At 31.9% G+C, this 22,303-nt stretch overlaps 1 protein-coding gene across 8 annotated transcripts in view; it reads right to left on the reverse strand.

Annotated features, from left to right (window-relative positions):
* The window catches only part of LOC134708063 (histone-lysine N-methyltransferase 2C-like), a 78,990-nt gene that overhangs the window by 39,624 nt on the left and 17,063 nt on the right, over positions 1-22,303 (reverse strand). For 6 of the 8 annotated variants that reach the window (XM_063568354.1, XM_063568357.1, XM_063568360.1 and 3 more), the window contains exons 10-32: positions 21,940-22,117; positions 20,876-20,990; positions 20,259-20,449; positions 19,541-19,646; positions 19,242-19,338; positions 18,577-18,692; positions 17,858-17,971; positions 17,007-17,111; positions 16,535-16,648; positions 15,992-16,096; positions 13,429-13,610; positions 10,834-11,111; positions 10,370-10,468; positions 9,809-10,027; positions 8,920-9,087; positions 8,478-8,564; positions 7,798-8,148; positions 6,901-7,008; positions 6,331-6,525; positions 5,616-5,724; positions 5,088-5,391; positions 4,782-4,823; positions 4,134-4,148 (exon numbers count right to left, since the gene is read on the reverse strand). In XM_063568354.1, the coding sequence (XP_063424424.1) occupies positions 4,134-4,148; positions 4,782-4,823; positions 5,088-5,391; positions 5,616-5,724; positions 6,331-6,525; positions 6,901-7,008; positions 7,798-8,148; positions 8,478-8,564; positions 8,920-9,087; positions 9,809-10,027; positions 10,370-10,468; positions 10,834-11,111; positions 13,429-13,610; positions 15,992-16,096; positions 16,535-16,648; positions 17,007-17,111; positions 17,858-17,971; positions 18,577-18,692; positions 19,242-19,338; positions 19,541-19,646; positions 20,259-20,449; positions 20,876-20,990; positions 21,940-22,117 (3,398 nt within the window). The remainder of the gene's footprint in view (positions 1-4,133; positions 4,149-4,781; positions 4,824-5,087; positions 5,392-5,615; positions 5,725-6,330; positions 6,526-6,900; positions 7,009-7,797; positions 8,149-8,477; positions 8,565-8,919; positions 9,088-9,808; positions 10,028-10,369; positions 10,469-10,833; positions 11,112-13,428; positions 13,611-15,991; positions 16,097-16,534; positions 16,649-17,006; positions 17,112-17,857; positions 17,972-18,576; positions 18,693-19,241; positions 19,339-19,540; positions 19,647-20,258; positions 20,450-20,875; positions 20,991-21,939; positions 22,118-22,303) is intronic. The other 2 variants (XM_063568355.1, XM_063568356.1) reach the window with 2 other exon arrangements.

Genomic DNA, 22,303 nt, shown 5'->3' on the forward strand with positions numbered 1-22,303 from the left:
GAGCAATATAACAGCTGTTTGGTTATATGGTGCTGAATGAAGAAAAGCCTCTGGTATCTGAATAATGACTTATTCAATAAGGTAGATATCCATAAAAGTCTCACAATATCCTATATTTTATAGAACCCGCGACTATAAACCTTGATAAAAACTTAAACACTCAGTACATGAGATATCATTGCTGATGTTAACTTGAACACTCAGTACATGAGATATCATTGTTGATGTTAACTTGAACAGTCAGACAAACAAGCAGGATAATGACTTACTCAACATAGTGCACCTTAATTTAAGTTTAAATCTTAAATATGAATTAAATTTATAAACATTAAGGTCACTCAAATATGACATATAGGTCATTCAATATGGAATACAACATCATTTAATACTTTAATTACAAGATATATAGGCACAAAATTAACTATTTTCTGAGATCGAAACGGCCCAAGGAGTGTATTTGTTCACCTGGTATTTTCCCAATAAGTCTTCATCATGTGGCATTTTTTGCATAATACTGCCTGGTGTTTCTTTATAATTCATTTGAAAACGGTTTATTGAATGGGCATCTCTGGTAAATAATTTAAAAGGGTCCTTACAAATGCAGGGTAAAAAAAACTCATGAATCCCTTATAATAAAAAAACATTTTGGGCAAGTTATCCACATACCAAGCATAACCCAATTATGTGCCCAATTTAACTGTTGACAAACAAAACAAATGTACTGTGAGCTATTGTTCAACAATGTTACCCTGTTACAAGTATTTGGAAAACAGTTCATGAACAATTGGTCAATGCATCAAATGGTATAGCATGCTCACATGAAGCGTGATACCAAATTTCAGGAAGCTCTGATTTGTAGTTTGCAATAAAAGAAATTATAACTTCAAGAAATATAGCAATGAAAATAGATACAATATTGAAAGATACAGTTTTGTTTGGTTTTTGGGTTCACCAATTTTTAAAGACTTAGAATAAAATTGATCATGCAAAGACCAGTATTTGTTGTTATAAATATTCATAACATATTTATACTCTCTGCCCAAAATGTGTCAATCTAAATCTGACCCAGAGTAGTCTGCATTGTTAACCTGGTATCTTCCCAACAAGTCAAAAACATTAACATACTAATACAATTCTCTGCAAGTTGGAAAATTTAAGCAGAGATGATAATTACCCCAAAAACTTTTTAAGTTTCATTTATTTTAATTTATTATTTACTATGTCCTTATTACATTAAAAATGGTTAAGGCCATGTTGAAGGTCAATGAGGGTTGACAACCCTTAATTTTTGTATATGTATAGGAATTAAAAAAAACTTTGGAAGCTGCAGACTCATTGCATGATTCTAATAGTTCTTTTATTAAAAAAATTGGTAAAATTTTCTTTTTTCAGTAACTGAATGACTATGTTGGATGTTTTTTTTTTAGACATCAAGTGATTGATTGATCGAATGGTGCTCCACTCTGAGCACTATTAGCTGTCATGGCGACCAATTATATTGGTGGGAGGAAGCCAGAGTGCACTGACCTGCTGTATGCTGGATAAAAACTCACATCCTTAGTGTTGACAGGCTAGTGATTGCTGTAGATGGACTTCTTAAAACACTCAGCCTTGAGTTTATCGAAGATGTTGTATGACAACTATCCTCAAGACTTCAAATGAAGTGGATCGATTTATCGACTAAAATTTTGAAAGTGGATAACCACTGCATGTTCTTACCAATGTCCATTACCAACTGATCATTGATAGGATTTTTCAATTTTTTTTTTTATTATTTCTAGTGACATTTGTACATATGTTTAATGGTGGTTAGGGTCTGAAATATTATTTTGCAAGACCAAACTAGTATACAAATTTTTACCAAAGTAAGGGAGCAAACACCTCTTTTATAGAACTTTGAGCATCTTTTTTTTACTGAATTAAAGGTTAACTTTTGTTCAGTAGCAGCAATAGCCATGGTCCAATAGTCTAGGACTATGATGTATACTTGGTAATGGAAATGAAAATTTCCTCAGTTTTATAAAGTAGGGGTACTGAGGGTTACATTTATAAAAAAAAAATATTTGATCTAATTTACATCTTTTAAATTTGACAATGGCAATAATCCTGTTCCAGGTCACCAACCATGACTCTAAAAGGCTAATAAGTTTACCATTAATGCCAATGTTTGATTACAATTTACAACTGACAGAATTTGTCAAAGGAATGTTTATTTTTCATTCGATTCTGCTTACCATATTTTTCTTTTTTCAATCACTGGAGTCATTCTGGGTGATAAATAGCAGAGCATATATGATTTTGAAACACCCTGATGTCAGTTTGGAGCCAAGACTTTTCAACATGGCCCAGTGATTTCAGAATAAAAAAAAGTTTTTGAAAAGAAACGAAACACAATGATGTTAATTTGCAGTCAAGTCTTTTTCAACATGGCCCAGTGGTTTCAGAATTAAAAAAAAAGTATAAAAAAAGTTAGCAAACATTGGTACCAAGTGATGAATAAAAAGTCATTCAAAGCAAACTAGGAATATGTTTGTGTATCTTAAGTATAATCAATTCAGAAATTTGTTGTAAATAAATATTCCATGCAATGTTATTAAAATTCCTCTTAAAAACCAACATTGGACATTCTAAAATAACTATAAAACAGATATTGTCAGTATATACAATTTCTCAGTAAAATTGTCACAGTGCTACTGTACACAATACTATTACTAACTTTTTGCTGATCATCTGAATATTTTGCATACCAATGTGATATAGATGTTTAAAACACACTTAATCATATAACCAATACGTAAAACCCTTTTTCAGACTTTGTTCAATGGACCCATTTTGTAATTGAAACCCAGAGTAGGCCTGATGAATTCTTCAGGATAAATTTTGCTTTTAATAGCTGCATTCATTGTATAAAAATGATTTTTTATTATATAATTTATCTGCGCAAAAATATTTAGATATGTCAAGTGGCTAGATTGGACAAAGGAGTAGGGACAATAAGGCCCTTATTTGGCCCAAAAATGACTGCAAATTTAAAAGTTATCATACATATTTTTAAATTGCTGTACTTTATCTAAGGTACAAGGTATTCAGAAAAACAAAACAATTTTGGACATTGAACAAGTTACCATGGCAAAAAATCATGACTTAATTTGCATAATTTGTAAAATTTCTTGATTTTCTTTGTTTTTCATCAAATTTTAAGTATATTTTAGATTGAAAAAGTATGTGCGCACCCAAGAAACAACTTTTTATTTGGTGAGATTTTGTCAATAGTTATAATAAAACTCCTGTTAAATTATTAAGTTGTTTCTTGGCTGTGCACGATGTTTCCACAACAGAAATAAAGATAGAAAACTGCATAAATACTGTATTTTTCATCGTTTTTGTGAAAACAATACACATTATGACATAATTGTGACGTCATCACATAAAAATCGTAATGTTTTTCATTGACCCTATCCATTTCTAAACATTATGTGCCAATTTGAAAAAGTTATCAATCATTTTATTTTCTTGGGCCAAAACCAGGCCTTAATGGGGTGCCCCTACTCCTTTATGTGAAAAGTTAACCAATAGCAAATGAACAATAGAAATACTGACTTGGTTTGAATTTCAAAAGATGGCAAATTTTTATCAATCAAAATATATTGTTGAACCAATCAAGTAATGTAAGCCACTTATACATCATTTTAAAAATGTATATGTTTCAATCAAATTAGATCAACTATCATCTTTTCAAATTAATTTGCTCAGTTAGTAATAGTATTATTCTATATAAAAAAAAACATAAATCAAAAATATTCATGTTTCAGACAAAGACCAGGTTTTCCACACTTGGTAAGAAATGATAAATTTTATGGCCCATTTGTGGCAAAATTGATTTAAACCACTACTGCAAATATCAGAAAAATTCATTTAAAAAAATTTGATGATAGACATTTACAAATGATATTGGATTTTGGAAATTATTCTGAAATTAAAACTGGGTTTTTATTTCAACCCCATAAATCTGGAAAACCTGGTAAATTAAAAAATCCCATTATAAAATGACTGTCACTGTGACAATTTTGACCAAATGTCTTGACAAGATGCCCAAACCATATCATGCATAACTGGTAAAACCTTAAACTTACATCATTATCAAAAGCCTAATAAAAGTAAGAGCTATAGCATTTCACATCTTTATACAAGCAAAGAAGCAAATTCCTATATATCACTAACGTACAATGAGAACAACTGTCCTAAACAGTGACAGACAAATAACAGCCTAAAACTGTCATTAATTGATAACTTGACAGCCCATGATTGAAAATGTTTTATCCCTTCCCCCCTATAAAATAGTTATATATTCCTTTTGTTGACAGTTTCTTAAACAGTTATTCGTAAGTAGGAAACAAATGTCAATGTTAAGGACCATTGCACTTTTCTTAAAGTTATGTCAAATGTTATTATTACAAATTTCAAAACTGACAACTGCATTAAAACATGTAGTAAGAAGGAAAACATAATCCAAATCATAGAATATAAAATTAAGGTTCCAGTAATAGTCTTGTCTAAAATCATTCAATGATATTAACTCAGAAATTGCTTCTGCATATATACTACTCTATTCACACATTTACAAATATTTTCTTACTTATCAGTCTCCTATAAATGATTTCTTTTACTGTTTCAATTTCCCTTATGTATAAAACCTAACAAAATCTATTTTTTAACACTTTACAAAATGTCAAGCTGTTTTATAAACATGCAGTTGTGATATTTTCAAACTTTTGTTATACCTTTGTGACTTTTGTATTCTGTCTGTTCTTCCTGGCTTGCAGCTGAAAAAATGTCATAAATATTTAGGACTTGTACATAGGCATAGACTACAATTTCAACAGCTAAAGGTGTTTAAGTCAAGGTGCATTAAAATCTATGAAAATAACAGAACAAATATCTTATAACACATCTACACTAACAACTGTCCTCAAATTATTTCTTACAAAAATAAATTTATAATAGTAACTGCAATAACATCTGTCCTCAAAATTATAATGTATCAAACAGTATCCAATGATACCAGTCTCAAGGAACCAACACCTTACCAAGTATGGTTGTTTTTCATCTGCACTAAGAGCTCTCCATAATTTAGCAATTCTCTTCACCCGTTCATTCCATTCTGGGAACTGTGTACGTAGCTCAATATGATTCATGTTACAATACAGAATAGCTGATATTGTAGCATTAGCACCTAACTCTTCATCACACTCCCATTTTAAGATTTTACGACGACTATTGCCACTGTCTGATTCATCATCGTCTCCGTCTGCTCCAGGTGGCCAATTAGAAGGGTCAGGAAATTCTGGGTGAAATCTAGGATCTTGAAACCCGGGATGACCTGGTTTACCACTAAAATATAGACATTTTTTTTCTAGAAATTTTACTGCTAAAAACATCATTTCAAAAAAATATGTTTAAGATATTCACATGATTTCTAAGAAAGGATGAAATTTTAATTTTTTAATGTCAAACAAAAGTACCTGGATAAAGTGGCAGCAGCATATAACACTTATGTCAAATAGCAATATCTTACACTGACTGTTGGAAGACATTATATCAACTGGCATACATACCTAAAGCTTGGAACAAATCCTGAAGGATCAACAGCAAATGAAGGGATGTGCCCTGGGAAATTTCCTGATGAAGGACCTTGAGATCCTGCAACACCTTCATTAAAGCCCTCTGCAATGTTAGATAAAAAAAAAGTTAGGCTTGCACATGTCAACAATACCTCAAAAAAGTTTCTTATCCAACAATTTAAAAAAAAAATACTCTTATGTAAGATATATACCTTTGTGATCATTTATTAATTCAATAATAAAAATTAATACTAAAACTAATATCCTGCTTCCATCAAAACACAATAACAGGGACATTTTACCTACAAGATCATCTGTATACAGTTAATTCAAAATTTTTGTAATGTTTTTAATTTCATTGCAAAGATTATGGCAAGACAAAAATGTCAAGGAAGATAATGTACCAGGTCATAATTTCTATTTTCAAAAGGGCTTACTTGAACTTTTACCACATTTTTATTCAATTAATTCAATAATTTTTTTATATCTAATAATTTTCTTATATTCAATTATAAATCCTGTCTTCAGCGCAGTTTTTACCTTTCTATCTTGTGCTGGAAATATAGAAATTAAGATCTGTACTGATTTTGTTTTGTAATTTCATAACTACAAGTCTGAAAGTTTGTTTTAGGCAGCTCTCTTATACTTTAGGTCATATGAACCATGAAAGGACTGTGATAACAATTATCAAACTCAATTCCTGACTCACCTGCAGGTTGTTTTGCATGTCCCTCTTGTCCATCTTGAAGTACCCCTTTAAAAATATCTTCCACAGTTTGTCCATCAATATGAGCTAGACCTTCAGACAGCATCTTTTCAACATCAAGATTATGTGGGCTCAACATGCTCTCCAAATTTCCTGGTAATTCTGATTTGTTTTGGTCACTACCATCTTCAAAAGATTCTGAAATACCATATTAAATCTTTGTTTATTAAGTAGAACCTTAACTTTTCAATAATTTACAGATCCTTCTCAGTTGACAAAAGTTTCAAGTTCTCACACTGCTGTAAGTTTAGATCTTTTTAATTTATTTTTAAAGACCAACTTTCAACATTTAGAACAACAATAACAGAACTGTTCCTTAGAAGTTATTAAGATTGATTTATTTTTGGTTGCTTAATGTCCAATATTTAAGAAGATTGGGATTTATATATATCAAGCCTACATTCTTTTCTTTTTAATGCACTTCCATCAATTTGAAACAGATATTGGAACATCTTCATAAAAACATTGAAATGCAAGTTGCCATTTTCGGTCAGGATATATTAAAATACCTACCATCATCTTTGGTTAATTCTGGACCAATAATACTGAATAAATCCTCGTCAGCAGGTACATGTAATTCTGATAAGTCATCTGGTAAAATATCTTTAAAATCACTATCCTCTATTAAAAAGAAAAAAATAATTTGTTTATAGGCAGTTTACAAATACAATCAATTCATTTACATAGTCAGTAGTTAATATAAGTTGCTTCTCTTCAAAAAACAAAGTTTAAGAATTTACTGATGTAAAACTGTTTTATGTTTTTTCAAGTACCATATTGGTATAACCACTTCATTAAGGACTCATAACAAATTTTTTTCCCTGTGATGAATAATATTTCAAAGCTTTTTTTTCACCTTTAAAAGAAATTAATAAGTCAGAATCATTTCTGACCCCATTAATAAGTGGAAATGTAACGACATAATATTTAAAAAATATATTCTCTGGCCACAAAGTCAAAAAAAATTCCTAACAATAACTTAAATAAAATACTAGTTATAAATTTAAATCCTTATCTGAGGTTGGAATTATAAGATGTGTAAAATAGATTTTCAATCTGAAACTATTAGAAAATATCTCCACTCCTAACAAGTGTTTGAGCTTCTGTTCCTGTTTACACATATGAGATTAGTCGGCTAAAAACTCAACATGATGGAAGTGCACATATTCATGTTTAAGACTTTGATTGATTTTGGAACATTCAAAAGCGAAATTAAAGATTAATTTTGGTCTGTATTGTAGGGTTATTATATCAACTCAATTTTCAAACTGTAAAATTTAGAATACATATTTTTTCAACCAGAAATAAGTAAAGAGATGTATATTGATATTCATTTGTATAAGGCCAATAATTTCTATCCCATGCAGCTCATATATTTCCATATTTTATGAATAAGAGATTGTACATTACCAATATTACCAATAATATCGTCATTATCAGCTAGTTTATGATCTTTAGATATTGACACCGGTGGTAACATCTGTTTTAGTGTTTGTCCACTGTCATTCAATACAGATTCACCACCTAATCCAGGTATCTTTGGTGAAAATGGGACCTCTTGTTCCTCCTCAGACATGGCATCTATTTTAAGTCCTTGTTTGGCATCAAGTTTACTTTTATCTAGAATTTCCTTGCCAAAAAATGCCTCTTGAAGATAAGAAGGAAAGCTGTTTTCTAACTGGCTCTTTTTTCTGGCCTGCCTCTTTCGCCTTTGTTTTTGGTCAGGATCAATTGCTGCTTTTTCAATGCCATCCTCTCCAACTGCAAACAAAAATCCATACTAACTTATATTTATTTTCCATATTTACTTTTTGACCCTTTTTATAATAAAAGATAGGTATTTTAACACTTTCAGGATTTGAAAATTTAAGAACAATCTCAAGCATGTCAAACACTTCGATTTGAAAAAACAGAGATACATGACACAAACAACACAGCAGAAGAAAAAAAATCATATCACATTTTTCCAACAATGTTCTCTGTTCCTGAATGGCATACTAATAGCAGAGACTATGACTTCCCTTTTGTTCTAATGGAAAGTGGTACATTTCTTAAAAGAACCTTTCAAATTGTTTTGTTACTGTACAAACCTTCCTCCCCATCAGGAGCTCCTCCTTCAACTTGTTTACTTTTGTTAGGAGCACGATGTCTTTGCCTGGCTATAAACCCACCAACACCTAATAATATAAAATTTGAGCAATTTAAGACGATGAAGTTTGAAAACAATCAAAGTTACTAAGACATACATAAGTTCCAGGTAAAACTTTCAAGTCACAGAAGATAAAACTAGAATAAAGTGATCTAGTAATCACAGATACACCTGATTGCAGAAAAACTGTTAAACAGGAAATGACATAACCAAAATTCCAATTGAATGTGACCCTGCATTTTATATTTCATAAAAATGTGTTAAAATCTAAAATATTTCTACAGATTAAAAAAAAATAATCATTCCAGTAATTTATGATCCATGACATTGGGTTAAAATTTCAACAAATTTTATTAATTATGTTCTCATTTTGCTTGAATTACCTAGTCCAACAACATTTCTCCTTCTTCTTTTCTTTTCTTCTGCCACAGGTTCTCCACCACCTAATATTGGGACTGGAGGCATGCCTATGGGACTAAGAAGAGTGTCATCTGTATCTCCAAAGGTCATAGTTGACTCACTATCTACTGACATTCTCAGCTCATCTAGTTCTTAAATAACAAGAAAAACTATTGAATATTTGTCTTATATATAAGTCTTACCAGTATGGTCAATACTACTTGAACGAAAACCTTTAAAGTTTCTGAAAAGGCAACTTATAAAAGTCTTGACCTCAGATCTATAAACTATAAACACACTATTATTGTTGTTGACATAAGTATGTACATTTTCAGTCAGCAGTTTACTTCTTATAAGCTGCATGCATATAATTTTACATTTTTTTTACTGGACAATGTGATTATAAGTCAATATTTTGAAATCAATTAACATGCCTCATTTACTTTCTGTTTATAAATGAAAGGAAAAGGTCCTTCTCAAATCACCAAAATCAAATCCTGCTCTGTCTCAAAAAAATACTAAATTATTCTAAAATGTTTCAAAAAGTTTGGTTACTAAAACAGACGAGACAGCATGGAAACCTCATATGAGGAGACTGCCAACAAATCAAGACAAAATCTTGCACACATTTATTCTTCCATTATAGATATCATTTTTAATTTATGCTACCAAAATCTTGCATAATTCCAATAAACATGTAAGGGTTATTCCATTAAAATGTATGTGGGAGAGTAGGAACGGAAGTTTAATTATTGAATGTTGGTCATTGGCATTATGCAAAATTATCTAAAAATGGTTCTTGGTTATATAAAAACTTGGAAAGTCCCTTCCAACACTCAAACCTACATTTAAATGAAGTTATTGAGATCTTACCTTCATCTCCATCTATTGATGACTGAGTTGAAAGCATTCTAGCAATAGATGGTGTTTTAAATTGTCCTTCCAGCTGAGATTTCATTACTATTTCTGGTTCTACAACTTTCTTCTTACGGAGACGTTTCACCTTAGGTACCTGTGCCATTAACGTCTGTATTAAATTAATTCCAGGTTGATTAAGGTACACTCCATCCATTAAGAATCGCTTTGGAATTTCTACATGAAAAAAATATGTCTATCCATATAAAATCTTTTTTGTATATATCCAGTAAAAGAACATCATTTCTATGTTAAGAAGCAATTGTGTAAATGGTAAAAACATTGAAAGTTAACCCTGCAATTTGATTTTAAATTGATACAAAGTAAGATTCAATGTATGATCATAAGTATTGGTCAATTGTGATTGCTTTTAAGGTAGTAATGGTTCATGATTATTTTAATTGACTTTAAATAAAAATCTAAAATGAAGGGACATACTCATTCAACTCATCATGAAAAGCAGTACACAGAGATATTTGGCAGGTTTTTTAAAGATAAATTATTCTGTAATGAACTTACCTGGCTCTCGTATAGGAGGTGGCAACAGTGGCAATAATGGTGGTGTTGGTGACCTTAATTCTTCTGGTGTAGGAGGTGAAGGTGGTGGTGGCGGTGGCACTGAAAATTAAATTGACAAAGTCATTAATTAGTGACATAAAGATACATATATCCTGCAGTAAGTAGTGAAAATAACAAGCACTTTGATGTTATGACTTTAAATGATAGGTTTCCTAACTGGAGGGTTATTGGAGGAGTTTAAACAATTTTTAATCTCCATTGTGAGGTCTGTTGAAATTTCAATTCAAAATCTAAAATGAGCTGTAAATAATAAGAAGTTAGTTTTTTTTATTTAGATGCAAATATAAACAAATGGCGGCTCTCATCTCTAATTAATCATATTTTTCAAGAATTTTTTTAAGTTACAAGAAACAACTTTTTACATCTATAAATAAACATAACAAATATACCAAAAAAAGACTTACAAGGTCCTGGATGTCCTGTTCTTGGTCGACAGAATTTACAATTGTATCCAAAGTCAGCAGCTCGCTCAGTTTCATCTTCATTTTTTAATCCATCACATAATGCATGAAGCCAGCGATCACATGCAAGACATTGAATAATAAGTTCCTCTTCACAGTATGATCTACGACAACATGGACAACAGATTTTACTGTTACAAGGTCCACATTGGGTATAATTGTTCTGCCATTGACATCCAAACCCTGGTGATGTTGTTCCACAATATACACATTTTACACACCTACAAATTATTCAAATAAAATACTGCTAATGTGTTGTCTTGAGAACTAATATTTCAATATGAAGTTTAAACAGCTTGCCTTGGAATTAAGCAGTGGTAAATTTGAAAATAAACATACATTCAAAATATGCACTTGTTTACCGGTTTTGATTTAATATGTATACAACGCATTGCGTGTAAAGGGGAGACAATTCTGTAAGATCTGATTTTAAACTATTACTGTTGATTCATTATTTTTTGCCGGATACCAATTTTAGCAGATTTCATGGGTACAGGAGAACTAGGAATTTAAATGTTCACTAAAAATCAAAAAAAGTTCTATTGACTTTATGTTGACTTTGGCACAACCACAGAATTGAATATCCACAAAAGTGTTAGTTTGCCTTAATCTACCAAAATTGGTACCCACGAAAATAAATGAATCCACAGTACGCTAAAGAAAAGAAAATTGCAAGTAAATATGATTTACATTATACTCTATGATTTAATTCACATGCTTTGTAGTATTTCTGACCATATTTTGAAAAAAAATGTATAATTTTACAAAGTCTTAACAGGACGCATGTCCAGAATATCACAATAACAAGAATGTGTCCACAGTACACAGATGTCCCACTAGCACTATCACTATTTTTTATGTTCAGTGGACCGAGATTGAGGTAAAAATCTAATTTGCCATTTAAATTTAGAAAGATCATATCATAGGGAACATGTGTAATAAGTTTCAAGTCGATTGGATTTCAACTTCATCAAAAACACCTTGACCAAAAACTTAAACCCGAAACAGGCCGAACCGACAGATGGACACACAGACCAGAAAACATAATGCTCCTCTACTATTGTAGGTGAGGCATAAAAACTCTCCAATTTTCTTTTTTTTTAAAACTGTTTCTTCCTAGTTACTCACCATTTCCATTATCATGTGCCTTTAGGTACATGGTCTAACGGTGGTTCTAAACAGTATATATGATAGTCACTCACCATTTACATTTCCATGTGCCTTTAGGTACATGGTCTAACGGTGGTTCTAAACAGTATATATGATAGTCACTCACCATTTACATTTCCATGTGCCTTTAGGTACATGGTCTAACGGTGGTTCTAAACAGTATATATGATAGTCACTCACCATTTACATTTCCATGTGCCTTTAGGTACATAGTCTACCGGTGGTTCTAAACAGTATATATGAAATAGTCACTCACCATTTACATTTCCATGTGCCTTTAGGTACATGGTCTAACGGTGGTTCTAAACAGTATATATGATAGTCACTCACCATTTACATTTCCATGTGCCTTTAGGTACATGGTCTAACGGTGGTTCTAAACAGTATATATGATAGTCACTCACCATTTACATTTCCATGTTCCTTTAGGTACATGGTCTAACGGTGGTTCTAAACAGTATATATGATAGTCACTCACCATTTACATTTCCATGTTCCTTTAGGTACATGGTCTAACGGTGGTTCTAAACAGTATATATGATAGTCACTCACCATTTACATTTCCATGTGCCTTTAGGTACATGGTCTAACGGTGGTTCTAAACAGTATACATGATAGTCACTCACCATTTACATTTCCATGTGCCTTTAGGTACATAGTCTAACGGTGGTTCTAAACAGTATATATGATATAGTCACTCACCATTTACATTTTCATGTGCCTTTAGGTACATAGTCTACCGGTGGTTCTAAACAGTATATATGATAGTCACTCACCATTTACATTTCCATGTGCCTTTAGGTACTTGGTCTAACGGTGGTTCTAAACAGTATATATGATAGTCACTCACCATTTACATTTCCATGTGCCTTTAGGTACTTGGTCTAACGGTGGTTCTAAACAGTATATATGATAGTCACTCACCATTTACATTTCCATGTGCCTTTAGGTACATGGTCTAATGGTGGTTCTAAACAGTATATATGATAGTCACTCACCATTTACATTTCCATGTGCCTTTAGGTACTTGGTCTAACGATGGTTCTAAACAGTATATATGATAGTCACTCACCATTTACATTTCCATGTGCCTTTAGGTACATAGTCTACCGGTGGTTCTAAACAGTATATATGATAGTCACTCACCATTTACATTTCCATGTGCCTTTAGGTACATGGTCTAACGGTGGTTCTAAACAGTATATATGATAGTCACTCACCATTTACATTTCCATGTGCCTTTAGGTACATGGTCTAACGGTGGTTCTAAACAGTATATATGATAGTCACTCACCATTTACATTTCCATGTGCCTTTAGGTACTTGGTCTAACGGTGGTTCTTAACAGTATATATTTTAGTCACTCACCATTTACATTTCCATGTGCCTTTAGGTACATGGTCTAACGGTGGTTCTAAACAGTATATATGATAGCTGATATCACATTCGTCACATAAGATCAAGCGTCCTTCATCATGAGGTTTACCACAACCTTCACATACTGTACAATCCAAACACCTCCAGCCTTTCTGGAGAACAACTTTAGTCACCTGAAATAACATAAGAAAAGATACATAAGCAAGAATGTGTCCATAGTACACGGATGACCCACTTGCACGATCATCTATGTTCAGTGGACCGTTAAATTGGGACAAAAACTCTAACTTGGCATTTAAATTAGAAAGATAATATCATAGGGAACATGTGTACTAAGTTTCAAGTTGATAGGAATTCAACTTCATCAAAAACTACCTTGACCAAAGATTTAACCTGAAGAGGGACAAGAGAGACGAACGGACTAACAGACAGACAGACAAATAGAGGCACAGACCAGGATACATAATGCCCCTCTACTATTTTAGTGGGGCATAATAAAAATTCAGTAAAGTTTGGTGATAACTAAGATTAGTCTTAAATGTAATGCTATCAAATCTAATGTTATTATAACTAATAGTTGTTCTTTAGGCTGAGGATATCAACTATTCAATTAGAAATTCCAAAAATGGCAACTTCAAAAGATATTTACACTAAAAACTATATACTGATCTTTCTAAAATCTTTGCCAAAGAAAGTAAGGTATAACTTGGATAGGGTTGAATTTATATTATGCCTCAAATTAGCAAAAGTCTGAGATTGCTAGGCAACAAATTGTTTTGGTTGTGTTAATTTTTTTATTATTTAATCCTTTTCCATAAATAGAATTACAGAATTTATAGGAAAACTTCCCATTTCTTCATTATATTAATTTATACTAAATATACCAAAGCACATCACTTATTGCAACACTAGGTCATATATCTTATCTCAATTCAAATCTCTTTTAACATTGTCAGGGATCTCCATGGATGAAAATTGAACGATGGAGGAACTTTAACCATTACAAACCGTATCTACGCTGTACAGTGTAGCGCGATCGAAAGTATTTCATCCCTCCACCTGAGGATAGGTGAACATGCTAATTCATTGCTTATTTGAATCATATTTATTTTAATTTTCATTATAATTACTATATAGAAGTATATATTTTTTCAATAATTGCCGTTTGTAACCCTTCAAAGGCCAAGCCCTCATGCCCCTCCCTTTCCCTTAGTCGACAATGGCCAATAGCTATCACGAAGGTCCCCATGTAGTTTTCTTGCTATTTTGGTAATTGTTATGGGGGTTAAAAATCATGTGGAGCTTATTTTTCACGGACAGAAGTCATGAACCCATTACCGGTATGGCTGGTTTGCAGCAACTACAAAACGAGTCGTACGGGTTATGTAAAAGGTTAAAAAGATTTGCAATACAAACGCTGTCATTTGAAATGGTTTTTAATGACTTTATCTAGCAAATCGATGCTATGCAACATGCATCTTTCGAGTCTGAATAGAAACCGGAAACGCAGATGTAAAATTTGATTGTAAACTACAAAATGAATTCGGAATTATAATACGATATTTCTTAATGGGAAATATTAAATGTTTTTACTTTTTAACTTTTAAGAAATTCTATATTATCGTTACAATAAAGCTGTACTCGAGTTATTTGCGATAAAATAATAATTACTATTTTACGTCTTAGTTTGTACTTCTTAAAATGGGGGATGCTGATTGCGTAAGTACAAAATAAAAGCATGTGTTCGCTTTGTTAAACTGTGTAACTGGATTATTAATTTATTTATTTATTCTGAATTATCATAAGCATTTGCGCAAACTTATTTAAATAATTCGACAAATGAATCGTCTATCTTCAGATAATATTCTCCTGTCTGGTTTGTTGATCTACCTGTACAAGCTCAGGTACACGTGATTAGCGATCTTAATCCAGATATCTCTCAGGCATTAGAACTGTATTGGATTATACTAATAAAAAAACCTAAGGGTTATGCAATTACATGCATTTGATTATAATTGCTAAAAAATGGCATCAGGCTACAAAAACGATCACAGTTTTGAACGATGGCGGAAGACAATTGTACGATGGCGCGAGTCATTTGACGATGGCGCAAGACATTTGAACGATGGCGGGGCGCCATCGTTAAACAGGCCATGGAGATCCCTGATTGTGACGTCAAAACTTAGCAGCTTGATCAGATTATCAAATAAACAAAAATGTTAAGTCCTTAAACTAAATCTTGACATTTTACAATCCATAGAATGTTTTTTTTTTTTTATATTGTTCTATAATTAACTTTACCTTGACTCCCACACAATATGGATGATAGCATTGTTCACATTGGGTACACACAATTAACTTTACCTCGACTCCCACACAATATGGATGATAGCATTGTCCACATTAGGTTACACACAATTAACTTTACCATGACTCCCACACAATATGGATGATAGCATTGTCCACATTGGGTACACACAATTAACTTTACCTTGATTCCCACACAATATGGATGATAGCATTGTCCACATTGGGTACACACAATTAACTTTACCTTGACTCCCACACAATATGGATGATAGCATTGTCCACATTGGGTACACACAATTAACTTTCCTTCTTCTCCTTTACCAAAACTTCCACAACTTTTACACACATCCTAAAATGATAAAAATGTTTCCAATATTTAGTCAAAGTCCTGATCCCAGAATCCCGGGCTTTCCGAAAGGATCAATCCCGAAATCCCCAGCATAAAAACACATGAACCCCGATGTCCTGAAAAAAGGCCATTGAATACTCATTTATTGTCTTGTCACATTTTAGTTGCTTTGTTGACAAATGTCATTTGCAACCCTTGGACTTACTCAGCCTTTTTTTAATGAATTAAAGAAACTTGCATTTTTGTGGATATTTGATTTCCAGGATTTGCTTAAGTTCACACAAAACCTTTTAGATTATTTGCCATTCATAGGATATATAAATAAGTGGTTCATAAGTGAGATTTGGTATCCAACAAATAATAATAAATCTACAGTATTTCCATTTATTCATTATAGACACCTACTTAGAACTGCAACCATATCTAATTTTGTTATACCTGATTAAGAACAAAGTGATCCTCAGCATCAGCCATGATGAGTGTTTGAGGATGGTCATCTTCATCATCTTCATCTTTGACCTTGGCCTCACCCACTGTTATTGCTACTCCAAGCTGCAGTAAAAAATAGACAAACATTCCATACAATTCATTCAATTTATGAAGCTTCAAATGAATTGTATCCTTCAAATGCAAAAGTTAACTGTTTGATTCATTTCCCTTATAAAAGATCATTTTAAGTTTAGAAAACATATTTGTGGCACCAAACTTCACTCCTATCTAAAATCTAACCCTTAAAATAAAACTTCTTTATTTATCCAAAATTATCTCAAAAATTCTCACTGACCGCAAGTCAAGATCCTTTTGTGAAAGTCATGATAGTTTGTAAGTCTATGGTCTAGAGGGGAGCTGAATAATATTTTTTAGTAAAAACTTAAGATCCTGTTAAGAAAGATTTCCTATACAAACTTACAGGTCCTGTTGACCCCAATCCAGTCTTAAGTTTGGGTTTGGCTCCTCTTTTTCTTTCACTGAAAGATGAAGTTCTTTTCTTTTTTTCTGCTAATGGTGGTCTCCCCTGAAAAAAGCCACAAAGGAATACTTATTTTTCTCTACAACAAAAATGAAACACAAAAAGAATAAAACTTTTAATTATAGTCAGTTAAAGAGTTCATCAGAGCTGAGTTTCATTGTTACTGCGTACATATAAACAGACTTTTAATAAAATTTACATATGTAATTACTTACAGGGAATTCAGAGCAGCATGCTGTTTCATAGAGGATGGTACTTCCTCAGAGCCAGTAAGAGTTTATGTATCACTGACCTTGATTTTTTGCATTACTCTTATTCATTATCTTTATAAGGTGCTGGCACATCCATCATAAATGTACTTTTGTTTAGTGTTGCCAAATTGAATATTTTACCAAATCAGGTACTGAGTGTTCGACCTTTATTAATGTTGATGCATGTGACTGGCACAATCAGATTAAGGGGGTTCCTAACACAACAGGGAGATAACTCTGTAAAATCAGCTGAGCGTTTTAATTATATTGTGTTGTTAAGAGAATACTAAGCTTCTCAATGATCAAAATTAGTGTTTGTAAAACTGCTATATAACCAGTGTAATTTTTCTGATAAAATGGTTGGTTCAAATTTTTTTAAACTTTCATATTTTTGTCATAGGATTTAAGTAAATACTTTGTCAAAATTTTATGAAAATTAAAAGAGACAAATTAATTTTAGTGAAGGTGTTGGATACCACCTAAAGCAAATTTTGCTGTACACAATTTTTTAATCAGTATTGAGTTTCCTTTTTAACTTACCCTTGTTTTTCCTACAGCTAATTTCTTCCTGCTCATAACACTAAGCTTTCCACCCTTTCCACCTGTGCTATGTTCTGGATGGGGATAGCTTGACTGTCCTAATTGCTGTGCCCCCTGTGAAGAATTATTAAATCAAAATATCTTGTTTGACTTATTACTGTGTTTAAAATCTGTCATTGTAGTGTAGAAAATATTTTTAATATTGAAGATATTTTTTTAATCGTTGGAAAAGAAAGTAGTGTCAAGGTCATGCGGAATCTGTTAAAATAAAATTGGCATATATTTTGAATTTTTCTGATTACAACCAACTGATGACAAAATTTCGATATATCATATTGTTATAAAAGGCGTAAAATCGCTGAATGGAAATAAAACATACCTATACATTTATACAAATGAATATTAAAAAGTTACAATTTACAGAATTCAATGTGAAAATCTTTAAATAAAGCTCAATGAACAGCATATAATAAGAAATGGATAATCTTAACGATGAAAACTGATAACATTTCTCCATTTTCAGATTAAAAGACACACCTGTTGACTCAGATAAAGTCTAGAGTTTGAACATGTAACTCAACAGCATTTGTATTTTGTCAACTCAGGACAGATTGAAGATGAACAAGCCACTTGAGCTAGCCTTCAACATCTTCATGTTTTTCCAAAGTAAGAAGATGTCCTTGATTAGAATTTTTTTAATAAGTTTGGTCCTTTCCTACCTTTTCTATAACACTGATGTCAATGTCCATACTGCAAACAGAGTCCTCATTCAGGAAAAAGTTACTGTCTAACTGAGAAGAGTTGTCTCCTATTGAAGAAATGTCATAATCTGGATCTGTGTGAGAAAAAATAAAATCAATACTTGAATGAAAAAAAGGAATTACTTCTACCTCTGTTTTTATTGTATAAGCAGTAAGAACAATATCAAATTTGTATACAACCAAAGAATTTCATCAACACTTTCAAAATCAGACAAAAAATAAAAGTTCTAATCTTTGGGTAATGGGTCAATGAATACCCCATTTGATATCCAAGTTCTCGCATACACTATTACCTTAAGACGAAAAACAGCTCTATTTCCTTGCTTTTTTTTTTAAGTCTCAGTAGGGATTTTGTGTCATGAATTAACACACTATATCCTGCTTTTAAATTGCAGGAACCCAGCCTACCCACTCATTGTTAAATATTAGACTTTAAACACAATAAAACAAAGATTTTGATTTTTAATCCAGTGAATCACATTAATCTCGCCTTTTGAAAAGTTGATATGATCAGAAAATAATATTTTTTTACAATAAAAGATCAACAAGTAATTTATCCTCAAGAAATATTAGCAATGCCATCATCATTATCCATAGTTATATCTTGTCACTAAAATTTGTACCTTTCATAATAAAATCATCACTAGGAACTTTCATAAATTCATCATTGCTTTCTTCAGGTGGTCCTGGGAAAGAATACGATGGTAGATCTATGTCCATCTATCAAGTATAAATAAAATATACATTAAATATAAACAACTTTAAGATTTCAACATACCAAACACTCATACATTATTACTAAGTATATATTGTTTTTATTTTGAAAAGAAATTGAAAAAGAAATTGTAAGAAAATGCCTTTGATAAGGTCTGAACAAAAGAAAAGGTTGTTATTCATGCAAAATCTAAGGCTAAGTATTTACCACAGGTCCATTTTTACAGGTTATACAAACATATTCTGGTTGCTGCTCTCTTAATACAGGATCCATATACAACTCTATGTTTTCATCACATCCTCTGTGCACATGTCTACAAAAAAATGCATTATCAAAGTTTGCTTTTGACAGAAAACATGCTTCTCTTTTTCCTTTATCTAATTAATAAGGATAGTAGTTATAAATAATTCATCCAAAACTCACAACCCTTTGAAATACAAAACAGCAAATATAAAGAAACAACCCTGTCAACTTTTTTCAGTCTAATCAAAAACTGTTTAAGCCTCATATTGAAATAAAAGAAGGATGTGCCTGTGGACATTACTGCCCTAGCTCATGCTGTGCAAATTTCCAAGTTAGAAAAGACATGACTCAAGTTCAAACTCTGTCTACTTCTTCTTGTTCTTAGCATTGTGTATGAGCTCTCGTAAAATTTGAACGAGATAAACTTAAGTGAGAGTGCAGAAACGAAAAAAACTTTCAATTTAAAAGGGGATTAACTCTAGTATGGTAAGTCTTGAACTCTGTCAAGTGAGTGAACATGGCTGGCTGGCTGGTCAATGGTGACTCATAATATCCCTTTTGACTGTGGATTTGTATAAAAATCGGAATTTATAAACACGGTTAGTCCAAGTTTTGCTGTAAAAGACACTAAAAATCAATGTAAACAATATGTACAATAGCTTATAAACATAAACAAACTTACTTTTTGCAGGAAGTGCACAGCAACATAGCATTACTGGTGAACTGTCTGTAAGCTTTCCTACAGACAGGACAAAACAGTCCCTTGTTTCTTTGTTGGTAACAGCTATCACAGACAGAATAATTATGGTGCCATCGAGAACTTGGACCACTTCCTGGAGTACGTGACTCACAGTCTGTACATACACGACAGTTCTAGAAAAAGCAACAAATCATTTTTAATATTATACTACACCAAAATGACAATTTTAATTCTTTGTAAATAGTATGTAAAATATGGACAAGGCTATGAGGTAGATGTATATGAAAGTAAATCATATATCAATGGAATTATATTTCTATTATTCTGGATATCATATCGGTCGCGAATGTGCAGTTGTTGAAATGGTTAAAGTGAGGAGTCTGTAATCTAAAGGTTCTCACTGATTGCAGTCTGCCATAATGGTTTTAGCACTAGATCAGGTGTTGAATTTTCATTTGAATTGTTTCACATTTTCTAGCTTACTATAAGGTATGTTTTCATCGTTGAAGGCTACTAAGACACAGGTTACATGGTAATTGCAATTAACATAGAAATAACACATTACATAGCTTTCAAATAATTTTAAACAAATAACTTACTTTACATTTCCATCCATTTTTAGGGATAGTTGTCATAACTGGTTTGAGGCAGTATGTATGATAGCCTTTATCACAGGTGTCACAAACCAACATTTTATTGTCATCTCCTGCTTTTCTGGAAAAAAGAATAAACATAAATTATAAAGATTTTTAAAAAAAATGGAAGACTTTGAAAACTAAGTTTAAAATGATGGAAGTCACTTTAAGTCCTCTATCCAAAAGCAAAGGTAAAATTATTTGTGAAGACACTCACGTAAATGATTCAAAGACTTTGAAGGACGTACAGTGACCTATACTTCTGTATCATTTCATCTCTTGTGGAGAGTTGTCTCATTGGCAATCATACCAAATCTTCTTTTTATATTAACATACAAAAAGTGTGTAATTTTGTACTCTGGAATGAAAAAGGTATAAAATGTTGGTTCTAATGCCTGCTTTTAATGGAATTCATGCTGATATGAATCATAGAATTCAACTTTGATATTCATGGCATTCATTGCCGACGAAATCTTATTAGAGCAATAAACTCAAATTTTATATTAAGTTAGTCAGTGAAACACATAAATGTAAGTCTTATTAATATTCTTCTGATGAGAAGTTGTTATGCTACTATGCATCTATTTCTATATCAAGGTTTATAATTATATCTGAGAACTTGATTTAGAGTAACATCTATTATAACTTTTATTAGGAAATAATTCCACTCTTCTAGATGTATCCTTACAATTAATAATAAAATGATTAATTGCAATTTCTTAAAACTGATTCTCAATTCAGATTTAAAAGCCACTTAAAAAAATATAGCTCATATTGCCAGTTTCTACAAACTTCAATTTTATCTTTATAGAAAGCTGCAATTATTTACACTGAAGTTAAAACTGCAAATTAGGAAAGTAATTTCATCTACAGTTTGATTTATTGCAAGCGAGTGAGACAAGAAAAGCACATATAGGACTATCAGCATTTTTTATAAAGTCTTTGACACGTAAAATAGCAGCCTCTGACTTGCTAAATATGCAAAAGTTACTTGGTTTCAGCTAGTTGACAAGCATTAATTACTATACCTGCACTTTTGACAGACTTTACAATCAGGACATTGCCATCCCGCTCTAACCTCTGGGGTCAAAGATACTACAGGATTCAGACAATTACTATGGTAGTGGTGTCCACAACTGGTACAAAACAGCTGTTCTAATACATTTCCTACTGTGTCACATATCACACATAATGCTTCCTCTGCAGCTGGAAAATAAACAGAATAAAGTTTAAAAAAGGGAAAAGTATGACACATTCATATCATGATCATATGTTAAACTTCAGTAAGGTGTTGTTTAACTAAGAATATTTATCAAAGGTACCAGGATTATAATTTAATACGCCAGACACACGTTTCATCTCTATTAGACTCATCAGTGACGCTCATTTTCA

This window comes from Mytilus trossulus, chromosome 2, assembly GCF_036588685.1.
Source record: "Mytilus trossulus isolate FHL-02 chromosome 2, PNRI_Mtr1.1.1.hap1, whole genome shotgun sequence".
NCBI classification, from domain to species: domain Eukaryota; kingdom Metazoa; phylum Mollusca; class Bivalvia; order Mytilida; family Mytilidae; genus Mytilus; species Mytilus trossulus.